At 33.5% G+C, this 25,438-nt stretch overlaps 1 protein-coding gene across 1 annotated transcript; it reads right to left on the reverse strand.

The window, feature by feature from the left end:
• Positions 1–484: 484 nt before the first annotated feature.
• Positions 485–25,438, reverse strand: LOC139688164 (E3 ubiquitin-protein ligase UHRF1-like). The gene is made up of 13 exons (XM_071585590.1): positions 25,286–25,438; positions 20,296–20,442; positions 20,065–20,133; positions 18,518–18,708; positions 16,996–17,330; positions 12,980–13,166; positions 10,982–11,213; positions 9,043–9,254; positions 8,801–8,944; positions 7,067–7,223; positions 5,964–6,179; positions 4,296–4,394; positions 485–787 (listed from the first exon to the last, which is right to left on the reverse strand). The coding sequence occupies exons 1-13, from the start codon at positions 25,436–25,438 to the stop codon at positions 641–643; spliced, it is 2,289 nt and encodes a 762-aa protein (XP_071441691.1). The 3' UTR covers positions 485–640.

A 25,438-nucleotide genomic window follows, 5' to 3' on the forward strand; every position in this document is an offset into this window, starting at 1 on the left:
CAGAACATGGGGTTGCATTAAGGTAGGAAAGTATGCAATGAGCTTGCAGCCCATTGAATGTGAACACGAAAGGTTAGGCCTAAGTAGAAGTTTCAATGAACGAAGTAGTACCAACAAGTTTTTATTAATGTACCCACAACTATTTTTTGACAATTGAATTTCTCACCACTAATGACCTTTGTGTAATTCCATGCTTTTACAGATATGAGTCAAAATTGTCTTTGCAAAACTCAATATAAAGTAGGAACCATGTGTTTATTTCATACCATATCCAAATAAAAATCAAAAAATTTAAAGGAGTCAAAAAATACATACATACATACATGATGACAATGTCAGTAGCTCTAATTAGTTCTTCCCATACATTCATTCACATACTACATAAAAACATTCATTTAAGATTAAAAATTACAAGTTTTAATATATAATTTCAATTTAAGTATAAAAATACTAATTTAATCAATTTAAACCCAGGTTTTCATTTGATATTAATTGTTAACTTAATATCCGATGCTAAAATCAGAAGAATGACCATTGCAGGGTGAATCACCTGAATTTTTTCACTTAACTTAATTTTATCATGCCAATGAGTCCATTAAAAAACACCAATTAAATAAAAGTTTAGTCAAATAAATTAAGTTCATCTCCCATTCTCATAACCAGGGAAAAGGTTTAAGAGAATAGATGACAGAGCTTCATTAACTTGGTAGCTTCTTTCCTCTCCAAGTTCTTTCCGGCAATGCGGACAGGTATTAACTTTGGCAGCAAATGATCTTTTTAAACATTTCTGAAAATAAAATAAAGTGTGTAAAAGAGAAGCGTTCCCAATAATATGGGGGTGGTATTGTACACTGGGTGATTGAAATAGACCATTTGATATCACTGTTTTCTGAAGTAATGTTACATGCAGGAAATAAATGTATTCCAAGAGAATATAGGAGTTATAAACTACTTATATTATTAAGATAAAAGGTTTCTATAACTTCATTTTATTACTCCTCACTTGCATGCTTCAATTAATCTACATGTCAAACTAGTCCCATTTTTACTCCATTACGATGTTGCTAATATGAATAATTCCAAGTATTTTTCTAGATATACATAAGTACATGGGTTGTTCGATAATTCCTTAGAAAATGCATGAGATGGTTCTCACAGTATCACAAAAATTCTGCTTTTAGTAAGCTTCATCTCTCACTAGACAGCTGTTTTAAGTTTCAGCTATATCCATCACATAGTTTCATTTTATTGTCAATTGAAGTAACAAACTTTGTTTTTTTTATGGAAATATGGAAAAAAATTGAGTTTCAAGTGGTGATTAAACACTTCTATTTGAAAGGCTTAACATCTAAAGAAATCAAAGCCAATTTTGATGAAGTTCATGGCACATCTGCTCCTGTGACTGTTTACAATTGGGTAAATGGGTTTATATGTGGTCGTGCATCTAAAAATTATGAACATCATTTGGGATGTATCACAGAATTGACTACCTCTAAATTGATTGACAAATTCTATGATATGGTTTTGAATGATTCACGAATAAAAGAAATGATTGAGGCCACAGGCATATGACAAGGCACAGTGTTTTCAATTTTACACAAAAAATTGGGTGTGAAAAAATCTAGGCAAGATGGGTGCCATGTTTGCTCTCAGCGGAGAATAAATGCAATCAAATAATCAATTTGATGGCTAGTTTGCTGCTTTTCTGTTATAATCCTGATGAGTTTCAGTATCCATACATAACTGTTGATGAAACATGGATACACCACTGCACTTCAGAGACAAAGGAACAGTTAAAACGGTGAGTTTCTAAAGGTTGGCCACAGTTTTTTGGGATGCACATGGAATCATCTACATCAATTACTTGCGAAAAGGACAAATGGAGAGTATTATTATGCTTCGCTATCGCACCAGTTAGCTGAAGAAATCAAGAAAAAAGTTGGAAAAAATAGAAAGGGATCCACACCCCACAAAGTCATCCCAAATCAAGGTGCTTATTTTGAGGATCTTCTGAAATCCTGCATTTCGAATGGATTAAAAAAGTTAGAGAAAAGCTGGGTTATCAAGCTAAAGGGAGATTATGTTGAAAAATAAAAAACCTACAATAATTAGTTTTTATATTTTTTCGTAAGGATTTTGGGATGAATTACATGTTGGCTATTGAGCATCAGTATTATTTTCTTCAAAAAAATGAAAGTGCAAAATGATGTAGAGAAAATTAAAAGAAAATTCAGTAGTGTCAATTAGCCTAGGTAATAGTGAGAAAACACAGGTAGGTGACTAGAATTAACAGATAATGCATACATACATAAGATTTTCACGTATTATTGCCTCATTTTAAGGGGGATACAATTCAAAAGTTTTCCATGCACAATAGCTTGGAGATGACTGTAAGCATTTTGTGTCAAATCACCTAAGGTAGTCATAAATTGATATTCAGGTTGGGAAGGGGTAGGAATGGTCCTAGTTGGGATGGTACCTAAATCTCTTTCTGTGATCATCAGATAGTCATTGGGTAATCAAAACTCTGTGTTATCCCATAACTGACAAATGCAATATTTAATGTGGATCATGAAAAAATTAATCTTGATTCATATTTCATCTGCTGTTATTCCCAGCCCATATGATGGGCTTTTTCTCCAAAATGTTCTTTAAAATTAGTATGTGTTTTATGAGCCAAGAGCATAACTTTGTTTTATGACTCAAGCAGATTTTCCAGGGAAAGCTCATTCTTTCAATTGTTCCCAGCTCAACTTTGTGGAAGTTCATGTTTAACTTGATGATGATGCTTAAGCGTTGAAACTAGTTGTACGTAAATTAAGAACAGTGGAAAGATATGTTGTGTTCTTCATTTAATAAAAGTTCATTCTATTAAGTAATTTTTTTCCACATTAGGCATAGATAATGGTTGCTGTTACAACACTGTTTTGAGTCAGTAGTAAGCAATAGTTTTAATATTTCCTTGACCGAACATTCTAAAAGAACGCTCAAGTCATAAATCTATACAATGTAGCACATTTAGTTTCATCTCACATGTGGTACTGCTGCAAAACTTTTACACATTGGGCTAATGGGGATGCTGCCTCTATGCTAATACATTGTATCTCTCACAATAAACTCGGAGTCTACCTTAAGTAGTGTGAGATTATCTTTCAATTCTTACTACATTCATTTCTATTTTGTGTGCATATCTGCTTGCACACAAAGGAACTAAATGTTGCATAAAAAGTTAACACTAGAATAACCTCATGGGATCTAAAGAAAGAATATTGCCGTACAGCACTGTATTTAAACTTGATGTTGTAATTGAGATTATCAAAAAGCCTTTAAAAATATGAATGTGAAATTGGCAATGTGCTAGATGGAAGTGAAGATGAAATCATGTATCAGGAAAGTCATAACTTAAGTGTCAATAACTGAGTATGACGGTTTTTAGCAGCAGCGCTGATGAATTCCTGGAACTCTGTGATGAATAGACATTGATATAGTCGCTAATTTTGTAATGTAACAATGTCTTTATTTTATTAAGTAATAATATTAAAAAACTCTGATTATTTTCTGTGATTCCAGAATTTCTCATAAATTAAAACCAGGAAATTCACAGTGCATTATGCGGCTGGTGCATCTTATGGGCTGCAAAATACAGTAACATCCTGATTCCATGTGAACCCTTTGCTTTGTTCATTTTTAACACAAACAGATATTAACATGAAAAAATTACAGTGAGGAAAATAGTAAGCAATTTAGGATTAGTGCTGCTCAAAACAACTAATAAAATATCTGAACATCATATACTCATCTCCCTCCTAAATTTCCTAAAATACTCCAAAATCTTTCCCCACCAAGACAGTGACGACCATCAATGATCCCTTAATGAGGGTCAAACCATTACGGACAAACACACACCCTCATCTAACCCACCAATAGGTTGCTGCAACAGTACTCAACTTACTCCCTCTCCCTTACTGCCCCTACCTTCCTCCCCTCAAGGAGCCAGGCTATATAAGTTGAAAAATTTTTCATGCATGTCACCCGATGATGATGCACAGCATCGAAACCATGGCCGTGTGAAGTTACAACTCTTCATGTGGAAGTGCAAAATTCCTTTCTCTACCCTCATTATATACTCCTACAAAAATCCTTTATTTCCAATAATATTAAAATTTTATGCAATTCAAGCAATCCTCAGTTGATAATTTTAAAAGAAAGAATTACTTTAAAGAATCAGGATATAATGTATGGTCAATTTACTCTTATGCGGTAGGAAAAAATTAGTTGTGATTATTTCAACTTACCCAGCACATATTATGTAGGCATGCTGTAGTTATTGGTTCATGCAATAATTCTTGACAGCATATACAGGTAAAAATCTCTGCCACCTTGGCTAGGAAAGCCTGAAAAAATAATTGTAGTCACTTAAATAGTGAAACACCATAACATGGGAATGAAAAATGCATTATTTCACAGACTTTTTATGATCAATTCAATTTACTGACATATTTTTCATAGGAATAATTAAAAATATGTAAAAACGGATGTTCTTATTGTTCCTTTCTATGCTTGGATGAACTTATACAAATATGATGAAGTTATGCCTGGCACCATGAAGTTTAGTGAAATATAAAGAAATCCTATCTATAGTTATTACTTCACAATAATACTGCACAACATAGATAAATTTGTCTTTGAATTTAAAAATTATAATTTTGCATTAACAAATTAGTTGAAATTCCAGGTATGATTTCAAACACTAAGCTTATATGGGGTGCCCAGATAGATAATCTCTATAAGAAATTAAATACTTTATACATAACAGTGTACCTAGTCTCAACACAAAGGCATGTGTCAGTACAAAGTTTTTACTAATATCATGCTATTCCCAATTTTACTCAAATGAGATACCATATTGAACTATGGCACTCATCTTCAAAAGTGCAAGATATTTTTTAGAATGCAAAAAATTATTATTAGACTCATGCATGACTCTTATCAAACCCATGCATGTAAATAAACCAATTGAACTTACTATTTATGAGCATTTTCATTGGCTTTGAAATTTATCATTGCGAAAGGTAACAGACTCATATGCTTTTAATTGTTAACAATAGCAACATATAAAGTAAACTACATAAAAGAGTATGCCAAAGATTTATCATTCCACTAAGTTTCTCATTTATCTTTGTCATAAACAACTCCAGCAGTAGTAGTTTTTTTTAAATCAAAGAAAATGATAGATGAATAAAATAAAAAGTTTTCGTCACTTTGGTTCATAATTTGCATGAGAATAGAAGATTGGGCAATGTTCATTTTAATGATTGAAAGAGGAAAATTACAGCTTTGGGAGAGCAAGCATTTGTAAAAATTTATGGTTTAATAGCATTTTTGTCAATACTTCGCTCAAGTAAAATAGCTATAAAACGTTTTTGATGCATCCATCTCTGTTCAATGTCATACCATCAGGCAAGCCACTATTATCGGTGAACAAAAGGTAAAATATGTTGACAAATATAAACATCATCACCAATTATTACAACTAAATATGACTTATAAATAACGATGAAAAAAATAAAGTGAAACACAAAGACTTCTGCTTCAACCTAAATTTACAATACTGTGATGATAAAACCTAATGTCAAATATATATCAGAGTTGCCTTGATTTGATGATTAGCATAGAGAGCTAGACACATACATCAATAAAACACATCCCAAATTGAACATGATAATTAAGCAGTGAGCATTATTAGCATGCTAAGGAAAAACAGGAAACACCCATGGTGACTTATAACTGTCTAACTGCATATATATGTATGATTGATGTGTAAAATGTATACCAGTATCAGTGGATCAAGCTAAAACAAATGCATTACAAAATTAAAACCTATTCCCTACCTACTGTTTCATACACACTATGCATTTCATTTTAAAGTAACCATAAGACTTGATTAATAATTGATAACTTACAGGTTTTCCATCGCCTAAAGTTGCTTGGCATTCTTCCCACAGTTTCTTATTAGAATCCTCCTTAATTAGTTGCTTCACCTCAGGAGGGAGCTTGTAAGTTACTGTCTTCACTTTTTTAGATTTACTTGAATCTGGAGTGGATAACTTTCTTTTACTATTTGGGGTTGAAGTTTTACTATTTTCAACTGACTTGGCCTCCTCATAGCCATCAGGATACTACAATTAGCAGAGAAACAAAAATAAACATTTACCAAGATACAGTAAAATCCCACCTATCAGGTTTCACAATACTAGCAGACACTTGATCTGGTCTTGTTTTCACCAGACTCTTTGTTTATGAATCATTCAGGAGTATCATACATATAGTACTGATACAAGGTATAGATAGTTTTCAATTTACAGTCCATAATTAATTTCAAAATATAATAAAACTGCCTAATATATATAGACCTTAAATAATACTTCGAATGTGCTTTCTGATTGACCAGACATCCACTTATCTGTACAGGCTATAGAGCTGGATAAGAAGACTGCCGTACCAATAAAAATTAATTATGAATTAGTATTCCCAATAGTGATAGGTACTTAAAATTCAGCCTAATATTTTATATATTTATATGTAGATATATGTATCAATATTTATTAAACTTATATAATATATACTGGCTGATCCGGCAAACTTTGTACCGCCTAACAATCAATAAACATTTTAGTTACACCATTTCTAAATCAAGAATGACAGTACCGATTTTAATCATATTTGATTTTTTTTAAATAATATAAGGAAAAAAATTCAATGAAACTAAATAAATAAGAATTACAATGGCTTGTATAATATATATGTATACATCCACACCCACACATAAATGGCAATTTCTTCAAAAACAAACACTCTTCAAAGATGACACAATTATATATAAACTTTGATTATAATCAGATTCTGATGATGACTGCGGTGCCGTGAAAACATCAAACCTGAATATGTTAGTGTTCTTTCTCTGTTTTAAATACAATATTTTATACTTATATCAAAATTGTCAGCTAGTCTTTGATTCTAATATTAAGTCTCAATTCTCCTTGAAATAACAATTCATAAAACTTACTATAATCTTTAATCCCAAATCTTGAATACGCTTCTTGCCAGCTGCAGTCCAAGGGGCAGGAGATGCATCATCTCGGCGAAGACGATAACGCCATACATCAAAACCAGACTTCCCCTTTTCCTTCCAATATTCAACCACTTTGTATATTCCATCATACCTAATACAAAAGAAGGTGAAATCCATGTAAACAGAAATACAGAAACAGAGTAAAAATTTCAGTTTATTGATGAACACAACATGATGATAATTTATGACAAAATGATTAATGTTTCAAGGCATTATCATGTTTACTAATATGCTATCCTGAATTAAAGAAAACATCGTTCAGAAGGCAAGAATATAATCTCACCTGTATACACTGGATACACTGTATACACTGGATCACCTGTATACACTGGGTAAGTCTCAATTACTTACCTTTTTATCTAAATAAATTATACCCACAAGAGCCAACAAAGGTATTTTGCATGGGGAAACTATTCATTGCTTACAGGTTTTAGTGTCAAGCCTCTGCTAATGCTATTATAAAGAATTTCCATTTAACTTAATTTACCACTATTTTCAGCATCAATTTCATGAAACTTAGTTGAACTCTTTCTTTAAAAAGTAAACTCCTCTGAAGTAAAATTCCAAAGAAACTGCGGGAGATGCCGCAACAGTAACTTTTAACGGAGTCATCCGCTAATGTGCATTTCAATGCAACAGTTTCAACAGTTTCAATGCAACAAAAAAAAAATTCCGAGTTTAAGAGGACGCCTCGGTAGCTTAAGTGGCTAAAGCACTCGACCGGATATTGAGGGATCTGGGTTCGAATCCCAGTCAAGGCGAATGATTTTTACACTCTGAAACTGTTGCATTCCTCTGAAGTATTTGGAGAACTCAGAGAATGCTTACCTCTTGTTTATATTACTGACTTTAATGTAACTGAACCTACTATTAAGGTCCACAACTCAGTTTCTCTTGAATGCTTAAAGATAACTTGCAGAAGTGATAGTTATACTAATTAAGACATAACATTACTTATTTAACAAAGTTTTAGGATTGATATTTTAAGTGGTCCTACCAGCTGAGGTCACATTACACTCTAGCCCAAGCTTAGGAAAATCCATGATATGGCAAGCATTTTAGTTAAAAGGAGATTCAAACCTGTAACCTTCAGATTATTCAGTGATAATGCTGCTCATAGAGTTGAATGAGATGGCAAGATTGTTAATATTAAGCATTATAATGTAAACAATTTGCCGAAAAAATTAATTTAAGAAACTGATGCTGAATTTAAAATCTCTTTATAACAAAATTTCCAAGCACAAAACCCAATGTTTGGGTGATCATGTCCATAGCTCCTATATGTACAAGATTTCCGTGCTTCTATCATCCCATTGATTTTCTCATTCAATGACAGCCTCGGTTATCTCATCAAAAATTCAAATATCAATATCATATAAGTAATTCTTTCTTATCAATTCAAAAAAACATCAATATCATTTGCTTACTATAGGTCACTGTCCTGTGGTAGGCGGTGACCTTAGGTGACAGGCAACCTTAGATACTACTGATCGCATTCACCTATTTACTATGTGAAAACAAAGTAAGAAGTCTACTTATATAAAAAGTTGTTGAGCAGAGAAAATAACCAGTATACATAAATATATCCATTTCACTGCTAGACTACCATTTCAATTCATGATTTACAAGGTACTGAAAAATCTACTCCAATATTGAAATTCAACAAACCTGTTTCCTTTCTCAGGTGCATACTTTGAATGACTTTTGAGCTTATGATTCCTGACAACCCTCACAGGCTTTCCATTTTTCCAGTTTTTAGCCTTGGCACCTTTTTTCTCATCAACAGGAGCATCACAGTTTCTGGCTAGAGCCCTGAAGGAATGATTCAATTTTCAAAATAATCGTTATACATATATTTATAAGTTGTAACAGGCAATTTTGAAGGGAGTATATTAATCTAATAAGCATACTTATTTGTTCTGACTAGCTGTTGATGACAACTCTGTTCAGCTGTTCTTTTATTGCCAGATAAATCCCTCCCACCAGCTCCAGTGTACAAAAATTCTTCTCCATTGTCCAAATCATCCTCATAGCCACCACTAAGGACAATACTGTAAGCACCATCTATTTCTCGTCCATGTATGCCAGCAACATGAGGTCGGTGAACACCAGCCTCAGAAACCTATTAGTAACATTAGATAAAATTATTTAAATTATACTAGTATATTGAATTTCTACATGTACTGTAAAAATGTGCGATAAAATTTATGAAAAATGGCTTCCATATTTTTTGTATCATTGTTCACTCAGAAATATTTTCTTAAGAATTGTGCAAAACCTTCCTGCATTAACTGGAAAGGATGATAAGATATACTTCACGTCATGATGACTGAATATTTGCAATTCCAAATCAGGAATCAACAGAATTTCTATTTTTTTTCCATTGCGACAAGAAACTTACTTGAGGTAAGTTACTTCTATACATACAATACTTTTGCTGCATTCATAAAGGTTTCTACATCGATGTAGGTGTAAGTCTTTAATTTTTTATTGCATTTAAAGACATCATTACAGACCAAGCTAAAGCTTGTGGCACTTGCCGAGTAGGCCTTGGTTTTGGAAGTAAGCTATTTTTGAAAGGATTCCAGTCACTAAAGAGAGTGAGAGGGTGGTTTGGTTTGCGCATTCTGATGCCTACCTTAAAAAAAAGAAGACTCAATGGGGCCAACTTAAAAGTGCTGCATGGCCTCCTAAGAATTAGAAGAATAGACCCGTTGACAGAATGCAACAGGGATGAGAGAAGTGAATGAGCATGTGAAACAACAAGGGTTTCTCTGGTTGGTACCTCTGAAGCTCATTTGCCCTTACCTCCCCTGATCCAACTCACTCTTTCTACTCCTTACATACCAACTCTCCCCATTTTTTGTGCATCTCAGGGCCATGAGCTTGACTTTTCCCTCAACTTAGGAACTTAGTTTTTGCAATTGTACATTCTATTTTTGAATGTGCATTAGCAACTTTGTACAAATTATTCACTATATTTTACAGATGGCCATAGATTAAAAACTGATGAAAATACAGGAAATAGTATCAAAATTCAAAGCATATTCCGAGCAAAAATCTTCAATATCGATAATTCTAATTTATCAAAATATCAGTACATTACAGCAGAAAATTCAAGCTGCTTCTCACCTAAATAGAGTTTAAAATGGTATTATAAATGTTAACTAAGGGTAATAAACAATAGCCAATGGTCCCCCGGAATGTTCATTTACTGCCTAAACGGTCAAGTATAAACTGTTGAAGTGAGTGAATTCTCATCTTTACCGGTCATTGTACATAAGAAACGAATGGCATTGGATAGAAACAAACATGGCTGAAAATTGGGATTCAATGCATTCATTGCCAGTAAAAATAATAACTTAATGTTGTTCTGGGTAATGTGTCAGGTATTGTATTGCTTCATATAAACAATTGTGCTTACATGATGAGCCTGCTGCACAAAAAACTGAAGAATTAAGGACAATTTTGGAAACTGCAGGTTTTTTCATCCCTATTAAAGTTCTTAGTAGAAATTCTGCCAATTAAATTCAGTTCTCACATTGACAAAGAATGCCTTCAAGTTCAAGAACGGATTCAATTACTAGGAAAATTAATAACATTAAATATATGTAAATTCATAATATACATGGCTTGAGGAAAATTTACAATTCATCAAAAAAACAGTTTCCACTTTCATCAGAAAAATGTTAACATTCATGAATTCCGATACAATTGCCTCCCTATCTCTGCCATGACAGCTTTTAGGAACTCACTCAGATATGTAGCAGATCTAGACACACACATCCAAAAATAATAGTTGCTTCATTTCCTTCAAGGCCAAAATATAATGTAATGGATGAAACTTGCCTGTACTCGAAACATCCATGCTGTTCCAACTTCAATCCCAGGAATAGGACCATAATGATTGGATGGTACAATGGTACATTCTTTTGTTCTTCCAACACATGCCATTCCAGCACCCCAGTCTCTTTTACAATCATTTTTGGAGGATACAAGATTGGCTTTCTTCTTACTTTCTTTCAGTTTTCCTCCAGCCATTACCACCTCTGATACATCAGTTTTACACTCTGAACAAAACCTGTAAACATAGGATGTAGTTTATGACTCATGCCTAAAGAGAGGATGGAATAAAAAATTTTATCAAAAGGATTTGATGCTCTCTCTAAATTATAACACTGATTCTACAGAGTTTTCATATTATATGTTTAAATCTCCACATTTTCCGAGAATAGTTTTTCTTTAGATGTGAAATTCTGCCATAATTTTGATGGAAGTTAATACGAGCCAAGACTTTTCTCAAGTTTATTTTCTGGTGATTTAAAGTGGAATCTATACATCTTCTTAAAATGTTTAGGGTTACGTGTAGACTATCATCTTAAGTGGGATGAACATATCTCACAGGCATGTAAGAAAATTCATTCAGTTTATTACAAGATATCAGTTTTAAAACATACTCTACGTTTAGATGTCCTAAAAATGCTATATTATTGCTTGTTTTACCCTGTAACTTCTTAAAGGAATTTTAATCTGGGGACATCATCCTCATTTAATCAAATATTTTTAGTTCAGAAAAAAACAGTAAGACTCATATGCAATTATCTTCATTGTGTACATTGCCAACCTCTTTTTAAATATTAGGGAAATGTTAATTGTACCTTGTGCATATATATATCTATCAAGCAGCGACTGGTGTTCAGAAAAACAACTTGTGAGTGAGTGACTTAACAATGAATAAAAGTTACAACTGTCATCATACCAGATGATGGCAAGATACACAAGTGAAAACATCAAACCTGTCTTTGGTAGCTAAAGAACCAACATCAATGTGCACAATTTGTTTAACAATCTGCGCAACCATTTAAAAAATGAGACAGGAATTTCACTATTCAAGAAGGATACATTTCTATAACTGGTTGATGAGTGTTATTACCTAAAAATTAAGCGTATATTAGTACCTGTCATCTTGTATTTCCATTTGGGAATAATGTGATCTATATCCCATTAAAATGTCCTATGCACCTTTCATGTACCTCAATACTGTACACTTGGTCTGCTGGACAAATGAATACATTATTACTACCATACTTCATCTCTGGCATATATGTATATCCCCACAGAATCAGCCCATGGAAAGGGGCAGCAGATGATTTGGATTAATGGATTAACTGAGATGCATGGTGTTAGGAGAAGTATAGAGAAGAATGGATGAATTTAAGATCTAACAAAGAATATATGAAATTATAATGTAATGCATGAAGAAAGAAGTCTAGAGAAAGCACTGAAGATATGGGATAAACACATGAAACATATTTCGATACTGTTTTGAAGAAACCAGAATGGAAAAATGCACGGAAAAAACACATACAGAGGAAGACCTCAAAGACATAAAAATTAGAAAATGGCAGACAGCAGCCCATACAAGAAATGGGAAGATCTGAAGAAGCTGTAAGGCAAGATAATTGGAGTACTACATCCAACCAATCCCATAAATAATGATGGCAAATTATAACAGTATGGAAACAAATAACTAACCATGTCAGTAAATAAGCTGGGATGAATGCCTAGTATGAAGAATTCATTGTAAAAACAATGAACTTTACATCAACTGATTACAGAAAAGGGGGGCTGTGTTTAAGTATATGAGTTATTAATGCACTAACTACATGGAAACAATCACAGTTGCCAGTCATCATGCTTTATTACAAATAACTTTCATTCAAGGTGAAAATAATTATCTATATACACTATGCACATCAGATTGTACACACACCATCACATGCCATGGTTAGTCAATGAATTACATATATGACTGAGAAGATGCCCAAATAAGCAAAATTAGCTCACCATTCTTCTTCATCAGGAATCGAATCTAAAGGCGGTTTAAGGCAATTTAGATGGTAAGAGCATTCACATTCATCACACACCAGTTGCTTCTCAGGGTCTTCTTTACCTCCACACACATTACATCCACACTCACGACAGAGCTTATCATCATTGTCTTGGCAGGTTGTGCAGTCAAGGGTTTTTTTAACTGAATATTCATTAAAAAATTAAAAATAATCAGTAAAAATCATAAAATGTATGCCATTCAATTCATCATATTCATGTGTGGTTTAAAAAAATAACAAATAAGATGTGAACAAGAAAACAAAATAAGAGTAGGCAGTTGTTGACACTTAATATATTACCTACTATAAATAAGTTTGTTCGATTCACATGATTCATATGATTCACATTCACATCATGACCCCATTCAAAACACTGCTCATGGATAAGACAAAAGCCTTAAAAATTTCAATTGCCAAAAAACAACCTCTTAAAATGTGGCCATAACACACAGGTAGATCACTCTACAGTTTAGTAAATAAATGAATGCATATAAAGACTGGAGTATCAGTATCACAATACCAATATGTTGCCAATATCTGAAATGATGAATTCTATTAAAATAATTGTTGACCTGAATAAAGAGCTGTCACATTCAAAATGAATAGATAATCTTACAAACAAAAGAACAATCAAAACAATGGATTCAAAAGGGAGAAGCGACTCCAAAGAAGGCAAAGACCGTTTCATCTGCAGGCAAGGTCATGACGTTGGTTTCTTGGGAAACGCGAGGGATAATTTTCATTGACTATCTTGAAAAAGGAAAAACTATCAATGGCGAGTATTATGCGAACTTATTGCAAATTTAGAGTGAAGAAATCAAGCAAATGTGGCGGCATTTGGCTAAGAAGAAAGTGTTGTTTCATCAAGACAATGCACCAGCAGACAAATCCATAATTGTAATTGCCAAAGTTCAAGAATTAAAGTTTGAATTGCTACCTCATGCAACCTATTCGCCAGATTTAGGATTATTTTCTATTCGCAAACTTGTAAAAATGGCTCAGTGGTCAAAGATTTTCCAAATGTGAAGAAGTGATGTCGGCAGTTAATGGCTATTTTGAGGAGCAAGACAGTTCTTATCATAAAAAGGGAATCAAACTTATTGAATATCACTGGGAAAAGTGCATAGAGATGAAAGGAGATTATGTTGAAAAATAAATACATTTTTTCCAAATTTTTATGTTTTCTTTGTTGGGTCGGGTACTTCTGGGATTACCCTCATCATGCATTAATTCTATCAATTTCCCTCCACAAAAGACCTCAAAATTTATGAAACAAACAAAGACATCCTGATTGTGTTCCATGATCCTCTCTATTGACCTCATCACTGCTATGGCACCGCGCATATCTCTTCCCTTCCTGAACCCTAACTCATCATCCACTGAGAAACCTAATCATCCTCCTTTCCATCCTAAAATTTATGATTTTACTACCAATTTTGTTGTGCTTGACATTGAACCTTTTGTTCTGTAGCCCTCACAAATGGCTGCCTTTCCTTTTCTTGGAATCAGAACACTAATCTACACAAATCTTATGGCCTAATCCCTCCCTGATAAATGGTTGGGATATTAGTGCATAGCAATTCTTCCTACTATGTTCTTCAAAAACTTTTAAGTAGTGTAGGGAATGCTGTCCACCCCCACTGCCACATTTGATTTCAATTTCCTTAATGCCCTTTCTATATCGCAATCATGTATGCCTGGTCTTCAGTACTGCCATCTACAAGTACAAGGATGTCATATTTTCTTTCCGAGCCTAAGCTTGACCTGCCTGATATATTTACCATACAGATCCTATACATATATTTTCCATCTCAAACCTTTTCCAGTTCCATTAATAATTTTCCTGATACGTCTTTAATAGTACAGATAGATTTTCCAATCTTACTTCCTGACAGTGCTTTTATTTTTCTATACAGTACACCAATTGCAATGCTCCTTAATGAATTCTCCATACGCATGTAACGCCTCTCCACACATACTTTTTCCTGACCTGAATTAGTTTCCCATCTCAGTTTATTATTCAACTTGTTTAGTTTTTTCAACATAATTCTGTGTTTACATTCTTTCATTTCCTTACGTCATAAATTTTTCTAATCATTATATCTGTACTCTATGGTTTCCTGGTCCCTTTCCTATTCACTGCTACTACAGTTTTGTTTGGGGCTTTCAAAACTCCTTTTTTGACATGTACCCACTTTTCCACTAAATCTCCTTTCTGCCTTTCCTGACTCATAATATTCCCTACAGAGTGCTAATCCTCCTTTCTTATAGTCCTTATTATGCCTCTTTAATCCATTTTATAAACCATCTTCCCTGTTTTATCCTCTTCAATCTGATGTTACACTTCATTGGTACTACATTATGATCTGAAACCACATCCACTCCCGGGAAACTGCGCCAATTAATCTTGCTGTTCCTAAATCTGTATCCAAATATAACATAGTCAAACAGATGTCTCTCTGAATCTCTGGGTTTTTCCTTGCATATCTATGCCTATTGGGGTGTTGCAGAATATTATATTGCTGTAATACATTATGATTAAGCCATTTCCTACAACACCCTACTGCTTTCACTCCATGATCATTCCACGCTCCTAAACCGTAGTCCTCAACCACACTACCACCTTCTTCTTAACATACCATTAAATTCCAGTTCCCCATTACTATTAAATGTTTATTTCCAGGAACAGCCACAATTATACATTTCCTCAAATCCATTGTATACCCTGTCAACTTTCTCCCAGTGATTTCTTGGTGGCACATATACCTGAAGACTGACCAAGTTTGTTGGTTCAGCTTTTACTTCTATTTATATTTTTCCATTACTTACTTGCTCCGTTTACTACGATTCTTCTAAAAATTTTTGTTCAATAACATTGACACCCCATGTTAATGGGTGGGTGTCATGCACTCAATAAATATTGCTTCATTAATCCCCGGTACCATTGACACCCCATGTCAATGGGTGGGTGTCATGCACTCAATAAATATTGCTTCAGTAATCCCCGGTATCGCACCATATCTTCCACAGCCATAAAATATCTAAATTTCCTCTTCCCATATCACTCTTCCTATGTTCTGATTTCAATGACCTCAGCATCATCCCAACATTCTAACTCCTATAACTGCTGGGGTTCAAGTAAACAACTTTGGCTTTCATTATTTCATGGGATAAGAATTCAGGCAGTTTCCCGTTAGGTTCCTCAGTAGTGTTTTAAATGTGACATTATCACCCAAATGGCCACCCCACTGGGGCCAGAAACCTTTGCAGCAGCCTCACTGAGGCATATATGCTGCGTGGGCCACCTTTTGTCTGGCTCCTACCCGTAAACCTATCAGGCAAGGATGATCCTACCGGGAGCATTTATTAAGATTCCTGCCACCACAGTTCTAGGGGTCATGAGTACACACAAGCTGTTCTACCACATCAATATTTTATACCATGGAGAGGGATAATGAAATTAACGAAAGAAAAAATACTACAAAAAGAAATAAAAATCTAGGTTGAATGGTTATAATAATATCTACATGTAAGAATGAACATTTTCCTCTCATCTTCAATAAAAAATCAGGAATAAAACAAAATTTTAAACCAATATGAAATATATGCCACTTAGGCAAAATGGAGATTAATGATAACAATGAATAACTTGAAAAATTAGTTCTTGTAATTACAGTTTTTACCATGAAACACCCACTTGCATGTAGTTGCCATACCGTATTTTAGTGGACATCAAAGAGGGAAATGAATTCATGTAATTTTGTCCACTTATAATACTCTTTTATCAACCTTTATGAAATTTACCACCACCTTTTTCAGTGCTCTTCTGGTTTTCCAGATTTGTAGCAACCCAAAATTTACAATAGCTTTATTCTCTCTAGGAATGTATATCAACAATAATGGAAAACTTGTTTCATTTCTTTGGATTTCAGAAACTTTTATTTAATACAAATTTTTATCTATGAAACTTACCAGTGGTTGGATCCTTCATTTTTTCTTCATACTTTAAATCCCTATCTTTGACTTGAATCACCTCCTCAATTTTTATCACTTCATTAACATGCCTAATTCTGCAGCCATGTAGTTTTATATCAGAAGTATTTATGAGTATGTCACCAAATATACTTTTCCCTGTCTTAGTCACTCTACTTATCCTGAAGTCATACCACAGACCCCTTGCACTTGGTTCTTCTAAGTTGTAATTCACCAGCACTTTATCTCCCTCTTTCAACAGAGACACATCACAAAGAGTCCTGCATCGGGGGCGTATGTTTTTCAAGTTTGTTTCCATAAATTCTTCAGAACTCCTGATAAAAATAAGACCATGAATTGTCAGTAAGATAATTCAGAAAGAGTATGCTATAAGGGCTGCTCAGTAAACTGTTATAAAGCATTTTTTACTGCATAATTTGTGCCAAAAGTTTAATTTCATGTCATACCATTAGCTTGATATGTAATGTATATCGTATGTTGGGCAAGTGCCATTGATTTGACTCCAGTATTGCACCAATGGCAGCTGTTGTATGTTGATACATTTACATTTCCCCTATGACTGCTTCTAATGATGAAAAATGATTTCCACAAAAGCGTTTCTTCACAATGGGGAAGGGAAACTGTGTCGTCATATGAATTGTCATGTTTGTAGGGAGAATCAGGAACAAACTTCACACTGATTTGAGATAATAGTGATTTTGCAGAATTAACCAAACACAAACACATCTCGAGTGTAATTTTTGTGACCAACATGTAGATGGTACCCAATAAAACTTGCAATATGTATTCCCAATAGAACTCATAACATTATTCGATCATCTTCCTTCACTATGATAGCAGGGGTGTAATTGCTTGCTGCTCTGTTGAGAGCAGGTGCTAGTGTTCTTGGTCCACCTTTCTTTGGAATTGACTGTATCCCCTCTTTAACCATTTAAAGCCACTATCTACCCGTGCTATATAGGGAAAAACAGGCTCTTTATACCTCTCCTGTAGCATTACATATGCCTGAGCTGATGACTTGTTAAGGCAAAAGCAAAATTTCTATACATCATCATGTGTTACGTCTATTGCTGCTGTATGTTCCAGGTTGCTATTTTTGCCATTGATGTAATAACGGTGTGAAATCATTTGAATTTTACCACATATATATTATCCAATGAGTTAATATAACAAAATTAAATTTTTTGTATATTGAAGCATGCAAATAAAAATATCTAAGCTCACACTCTTATTGAACTCCCATCGTACATAAATATATGCTTCATACCAATTCACACTTCCAGAAATCCATGTTAAAATGAAGTAATTAAAGCATGAGAATGATAGCACTACTTCAAGCACTAAGCTCTATAATAATATGACACCTCATGACTAGACATTTTCATCAATTGATAAAAATGAGAAAAAGTTTCACAACTATATAAGAGACAAAAGTTTGAGTAATGTAACATTCAGTCCACAATGAAGTTTGAAAAATTCTGCAATAGTTTAGCAAACTTACTTGTCAAATGTGACAACATAAATTATTTCATCCTGCAATTTTGGGTGCTCTCCACAAGAAGTACCCCCATTATCCTTAGTGTCAACTTCGGAGCCACAGCAATCACAGGCAACATTGACAAGGATATCCATTATTTGCCCTTCATACCATGCCCCAGTAGATTCAGTCTTCACATCAACGTAATCTCCAGACTAAAATAGATTAACAAAAGCGACTGAAATTTTATACTGACTTATAAATTAGACTGATAAAAGGAAGATAAAGAAATAAAGGACAATGGCAACATTTGTCCAGTTAATCTGACGGGTGTGGATTCATGGACATTCTAATGTTTAATGGAGGGATGGCACCTACAAAATATTTTTTTAAATTTTTTATACATACAGAATAGACATCATATACTATATTGCTATCTTGCTTCATTTTTGATCTCTTACTAGTCTTAACTTGCTAGTTAGAAGGGAGAACTTTCAATCCTGATAACTATCAAATTTCAATCTAGATATAATGATATGAAGGGTGAGACAGAAGTGCAATCAGCACAATAATTTATATTAATAGCATGTGTGATCAGAATGTGCGGATGATTATTATGACATTAATAAAATTGTCAAAATGACCATTGTCAACATGAAAAATGTTATGCCCATATGCCTATGGTCACCTATTATGACTCTCTAAACATCTGATATCATGTTCAATCACAACTGGTAATGCCAACAATCATCATGATTTTATTTAAGGGGAAGATGCTGTGATGGCAAGTCCGTAATGTGAGAATAATCATAGGTTGGAAATACAATTTAATAGCCATTTGTTGGACAATCACAATGCCACAGATAAAATAGTACACATGCAATCATGGTCACAATTTTTTTAGAGAAATACACCATGTACACTATGCATTTGACTTAATGAATAAAGCACTAAGTACCTTATCCCCACTGAATTTAGCCAACATCAATGCTTAACCTGGCATACTAAAGTTTCACTTCCATATCCCAATGAGGAGACAAGTATATTTCTACATGCCTTACTTCCTGCTTATGAAAAGCATTTGTTTGTCAATAAATATTCCACAAACCAATGACAACCTTTCTACCAGCAAAAACACTCCTTTAAATCTCTTCAACTATCCTACTATGTTAATTAACATTTTGCCAAGACATAATAAGCACCAACTTGCTCAATAACTCTGTTATTTACACCCTATGTGATGATTCATGACTTTCCTTATCAAACACAGTTACTTTTATTTTCAATGCATTGGTACTCAATTTCCTCTCATCTGTTGCCTAGCAAAAATTATCCAATACACCCAATAAATCTCATGCCTTCTCAGCCAGCAATACTGCAGTTTCTGCTAGGGTGAATATACATCTCCAATCATAACACCTGCCTTATCTATGCATCCATCTCTCACACGTTAAGCCATAAACACCATAACCATTGTGGAATTATTAATAATGTATGTATGTGTCTATAGTACATTTTATGCATGTATACTTTTTCTATCTTATAATCAAACAAATTATGCAAAGAATTACCTTGAAATACAGGCTGGATGGTACAGACTTCCATCGTAGTTTGTCATACTTATGAGTCTTTTCTTCATCCTAAAAAAAATGAATTCCAGGGAAATATTTAATCAAGCATTTTAGAAGAAATTTTTTATTCTTATTGAAATATTTGAAAACATGAGATTAGGTTGCTGGAATCATTTAAAACAGAGTCAGGATAAAATCTTAAAACGCATATAATTTTCTGGGAAAAAATACCTTTCTCTCTTCCTCTGATTCAGCATTGGTTTCCCCAGTCTCTGTTTCCACTTCCTTTGCTATTGGTTGAACTTCAGTTTTTACCATTAGCTGGATAACATCATTTAGTACAATGCTATAATCAAACAACTTGTATTCATCTTCCAACTGAAAAAGTTAAAGAACTAGAGTAATTAGTAATGATATAACTTACCTGGACTGAGTAATTAAGAATATTCTTGATAAAATAAAATCTCCTATTGCCGTAATAAGTTAGCACCACTCGTCCCACATTGAAAACAGAATTTGTTGTGATGGTTTGTGGGAAACAATACAAACCATTACAACAAATTTTGTTTTCATTGCGGGACGAGTAGCGCTAACTTATCACAGCTATAATAGTTTTTATTTCAATTTATTAATTTACAAGGCCGGAGAGCTCGATTTCTTTTATTTTAAGAATATTCTAATTAGGCAAAATATTGCAGACTCAAAATATACAGGGTAAAATATTATATGCAACAAGGACACATCATTCACCTTTAATTTTCAAAAGTTTCAAATGGCTTGTTGGTTTCATAACAAAACCTTCAGAGGAAATACAAGATCTCATTACACTATGGACCATCCACATCTATAGATGAAAGGGAAAATAAAATATCGCCTTTAAGACAAATAAGTAAAAACAGAATCAATGCACAGGACTCGACTACCCATGAGAAAGATTTATCAAATCCTTACTCAATATACACAGTAAGAGAACTGTTATAATTAATATTTTTACTACCTAGGTAGCACTCAAATGAAAAGAAAAATTTAGGATGACCTCCTTACAATCTAATTTCACTTCCCCATTTTAGCCTATTGCTAACCTACACTTTAATGTGATAAGCAATCAATTCTGACAAGAGATTCTGCTGAGTATTTATGTGAATCAGAGAATTCCTTGCTGGAACCTATATTTATTTTTTTGTATTTGACCCTAAAGAAAAATGACTTGTGTTTAACTTTTATTTTGGGTATGGAAAAAGATATTAAAATACATTTAAGTGGAAGTTTATTTATTTTTTCAGTTAAAGAGATCAACATGAAGCATTATTCTATAATAAATGCAAGGAAAGTATGAAAGTTCTGAATGTAAATAATTTTCAAAGCCATGCTATAGAAATTTTCTTTTACATATTTTGATTATATTTAAAAAATAAAAAGATTTATCTAAAATTCAGATGAAAGTTTCCCACTTCACATATGATCACCACTGTTTACTCAGGAAATTAACAAATTTTGCATTAAGCTCGTGCAAATGTTCAGTATCTTATTCTATTGACACATTTTCAAAACAAGGGTAAACAAGTAATCGCTACAAAAAGTACCTTAGTGAAACAAGCATTATGAATGATTTAGATACTACATATAATTGAACAGCCTACTTTAATCCTATACTAGCCCTTTTCCCAGAACTTATGCAAGCTACATACAGGACCTCAACATTCAGCTGAAATGCAATGAGAGAAAGGATCCTGGTGTTTGGGTCAATTCCTGTAACTAATATAAGAAGAATAGGAGAAAATGACAGCTAAGGTCTCATTGCACTATTGATTGATTGTTGGAGTGAAAGGTCTGCAACAAGATTCATGGGCATTTAGATCTCCAAGGTTCATTGTGCTAACCTATATTTTACCTGCCTGCCACATGCAGAAAGGTGTCAAGAACACCATGGTAAAGGCATGGAGGTCACCCATCACTCTTCCGTTGGGACCCAACATTGATTAACTTTGGTGACCTACGAGAAGTTTATTTTAACCATTAGGGATATGTGGATAATTTGGTCGCGAGGTTTTGCAGGGGATGGGAGAAGCTTGATGTCGGCAGTAGCATACTCTTTAAGAAGGGTGCCAAGGAGTCCACAGTTTAACAACCACCCATCTGTAGTAGAGCATACTCCTTGAAGTGCTCTTTACATGGCAGCCAATTAGAGATCAGAATGCTATATTTATCTAAATCACTTAAACCTGAATAAATTGGTACCTATTTTCATGTGACCAATTCCATAAATTTTTGAGATTTTGAGGCACAATAGCTTACCTGTTTGGAATCTACTTCCTGTGATATCAGTACAATTCTAGCTCTTCTGTTGGTAGTACTTTGCAATGCAGTCTTAGAAATAAGCTTGGCAATTTACCATGCATGCGTGATTTAGACATGATTGCTATATCTAAAACCTGGCTACATACAACTGAGGTTTATTTTTATGACGTGAATGAGCTCACTGCATTCCACTCCTGTAGAAATGTAGGTCATTAAGGTGGTGGAGTGGCACTCGATTTGAATGACAAATGGTTAGGCAGGGTGTATCATAAGGTAATTTATCTTCATAAAATACTGAGAATGGATATTGGTAATTGTAGGGTAAGTAAGGTAGGAAATTGGTCATTGGGAAGTTTTAGTGCTGAGTGCTCGAGCATTCCTAAATGACTTGCCATAAAGCTTAAATTTGAATAAGAAAAAGAAATCTCTACTACCAGATGGTTTTAACATGGAAGAAACTGTTGATTTACTCAAGAGCTACAACTTTCATCTTTGCATTAATAATCTTCCAACTAGGCTGTTGAATAACTGCGGCACCTTAATTGATCACATTTTTACCAATGAACTGGATAATAAGTATTATTTTGCCAATATTAACTATGAATTAAGTGATCATAATCTGTTCATTTTAGATACAAGATATTCCAGTTGTTTGTCTGGCTCATTGACTAATGTACCAATGAAGAATACCCATGAGGTCGTTGCCTTTGAAAAATTAAATTCATATTTTTTTAGAATTCATTTTATGCTTACCATGAGAATAGTGAATGGGTATATTGCTATTTTGAAGAATGCATAAAATCTGGTCTACAATATGGTACAACAAGGAGATCAAAGGTTAAGGTGCAGTGACAACCATGGGTCGGCAGGGAATTGTTGGCTTAAATTAAGAGGAAACAAAATTTACACGCCAAAAAAATCTATTATTAAGTATTCATAATTAATATAAGATTATCTAAGAAAGCAATATGTAAGATGTAGTAATCCCTTAAAAAAAGAAAGTTAAAAAATAGTTTTCAAACTTGAAAAATGCATCAAATGACATTATAAACAAATCAAAAGTTGTCAATGAAATACTAAAGAATGGTGCCTTGATTAGGTATGAATTAATTTTAGGAAAAATGTCTCTATTTGCTGATGATATAAGCATTTTCTAAGTGGGCCTATCAGAGAAAGAAATATGCTACTATGCAACATGTTCTGAGTCTCTTATACAACTGTTTCATTATTAATCAATTTACAATTGATATTCTCAAAAAAAAATACCATACTTTTTCATTAACCAGCTCACAAAATTAGTATATAGAGCCTCTTGGCAATTAGAGGAACTTCAATCAGTGAGCAGTTTCAAATACCTTGGTTTATTTATTGAATCAACTTTCCCATGGAAAAACCATGTTTGAAAAAATATAAATTGCCTGCTATTGAAGCGCTTCATCGAATGTAGCATATTGCTATGATACAATTAGCCATAAGTGTTTCTCATGCATTTAATGATAGCCAACTACGCAATATAATAAACATTTGTGGATGGTGAAGAGAGGGGGTATTCAATGTCATAGTAATACTGGAAAGAAGAGCCCTCAACGTACGGTTTAGTTTGGCATTTTCAACACCTACTACAGAATTCCATCAACTAATGTTAACTTTCTCCATTAATCCATATTTAAAAATTGAAACATGGCCTGTTGTACAAAAACAGTGCGCTTATTATAAGGTCTCATAGTCATTCCAATGGTCGAAGACCTTCCATTAATGTAATGTCGACACCTTATCCTCAGCAAGATATGGCATTGAATCCATTTGGTACCAGGCTATTCAAACATAATGATCAACCATATGACATGAAATACTTTCATTCTCTTAGAATATTCTTAAATAAATTTAAAAGGTATCTATGAGATTGTATCAAACTATATCGTAAATGATTACGGATTAATTTAAGCATTCATAATTATTATTTTCGTTTTCTATTATTCAGCCTGTGATGCTCAAACACGCATATTTGTGTCCTTTCCTCTTTTTTATAACTTTGAGCAAATTTGCTGATATTTTTTATCATTTATTATAAACAGTTGTAATTCTCTATTTTGATCGACTAACATACTCCGTTCCTCCATGAGCTGCAGGCTCTTCGGAACATGTATTACAAAATACCTAATACATTTTGCAGAATATTGAATTGCATTACATGTATGCCACTCTGCAATGCCCAAATTTGCTTGCTATTTGGAGCCTTTAGGTCCCTATTTCATTATTCTTCGGAACTTGCATGTGATTCTTACTTTTTCCAAGAATTCCATATAACAGTTATTCATGCTCTATATCCTTACCGGCATTTCTTTAAGGTAATCTTTTAAATTCCAATCATTGGGCAACTACCCGTAAATTTGGTAAATTATGCAAGAGTGTGTTTGGATTATAACAAATAAATTTAAATTTGCATGTAAAGGTATAACTAAATAATGTTTAAACGTAGTCATATGGAGATTTAAACTTTTGACCTAGAATATAATATGACCCTATATATTCCTGAGGACAGCATTATGGAATTATCACTACATCCTTACGTTTTAAGTCCTAAGTTTCCACACACTGTCCTTAACATCTCAGCTAGTTGAGGCTCTAGAGATGTATTCTACATATGAACTACAAAATGAGACAATTCAAACATTTAAAAATAAATCTCATGTTTACTTTATCCTTTACACTTTTACAAGTTTATTTTAAATACTTAATAATACGCTTTCCCAGAAAATCGTGCTTAATGTATTCGTTGAAGGCTAAGAAAATGCTTTTCGAACTGGACATGGTCATTAGGCTAATCCATACAAAGTTATCGATATCTCAGAAAAACCCAATTCTTAAAACGATTATTTTTGCAACTCTATAAAAAATATAACCACTAAAGAGAAACCAATACCTGTTTGCCTTTATAAAAAAGTCGCTGCCGTTGTGGCTCAATTTCTGTTTCCTTGCATATTAACTCTTTAAAAGAGTCAACAGTTGTTAATTTTGAAGTATTTATGGTAAAATCCCTGGAATTAGCGCCCACCAATCTCACTTTCACATACAT

This window comes from Hetaerina americana, unplaced genomic scaffold (genome assembly GCF_022747635.1).
Source record: "Hetaerina americana unplaced genomic scaffold, ioHetAmer1.1.p SCAF_2, whole genome shotgun sequence".
Taxonomy (NCBI): domain Eukaryota; kingdom Metazoa; phylum Arthropoda; class Insecta; order Odonata; family Calopterygidae; genus Hetaerina; species Hetaerina americana.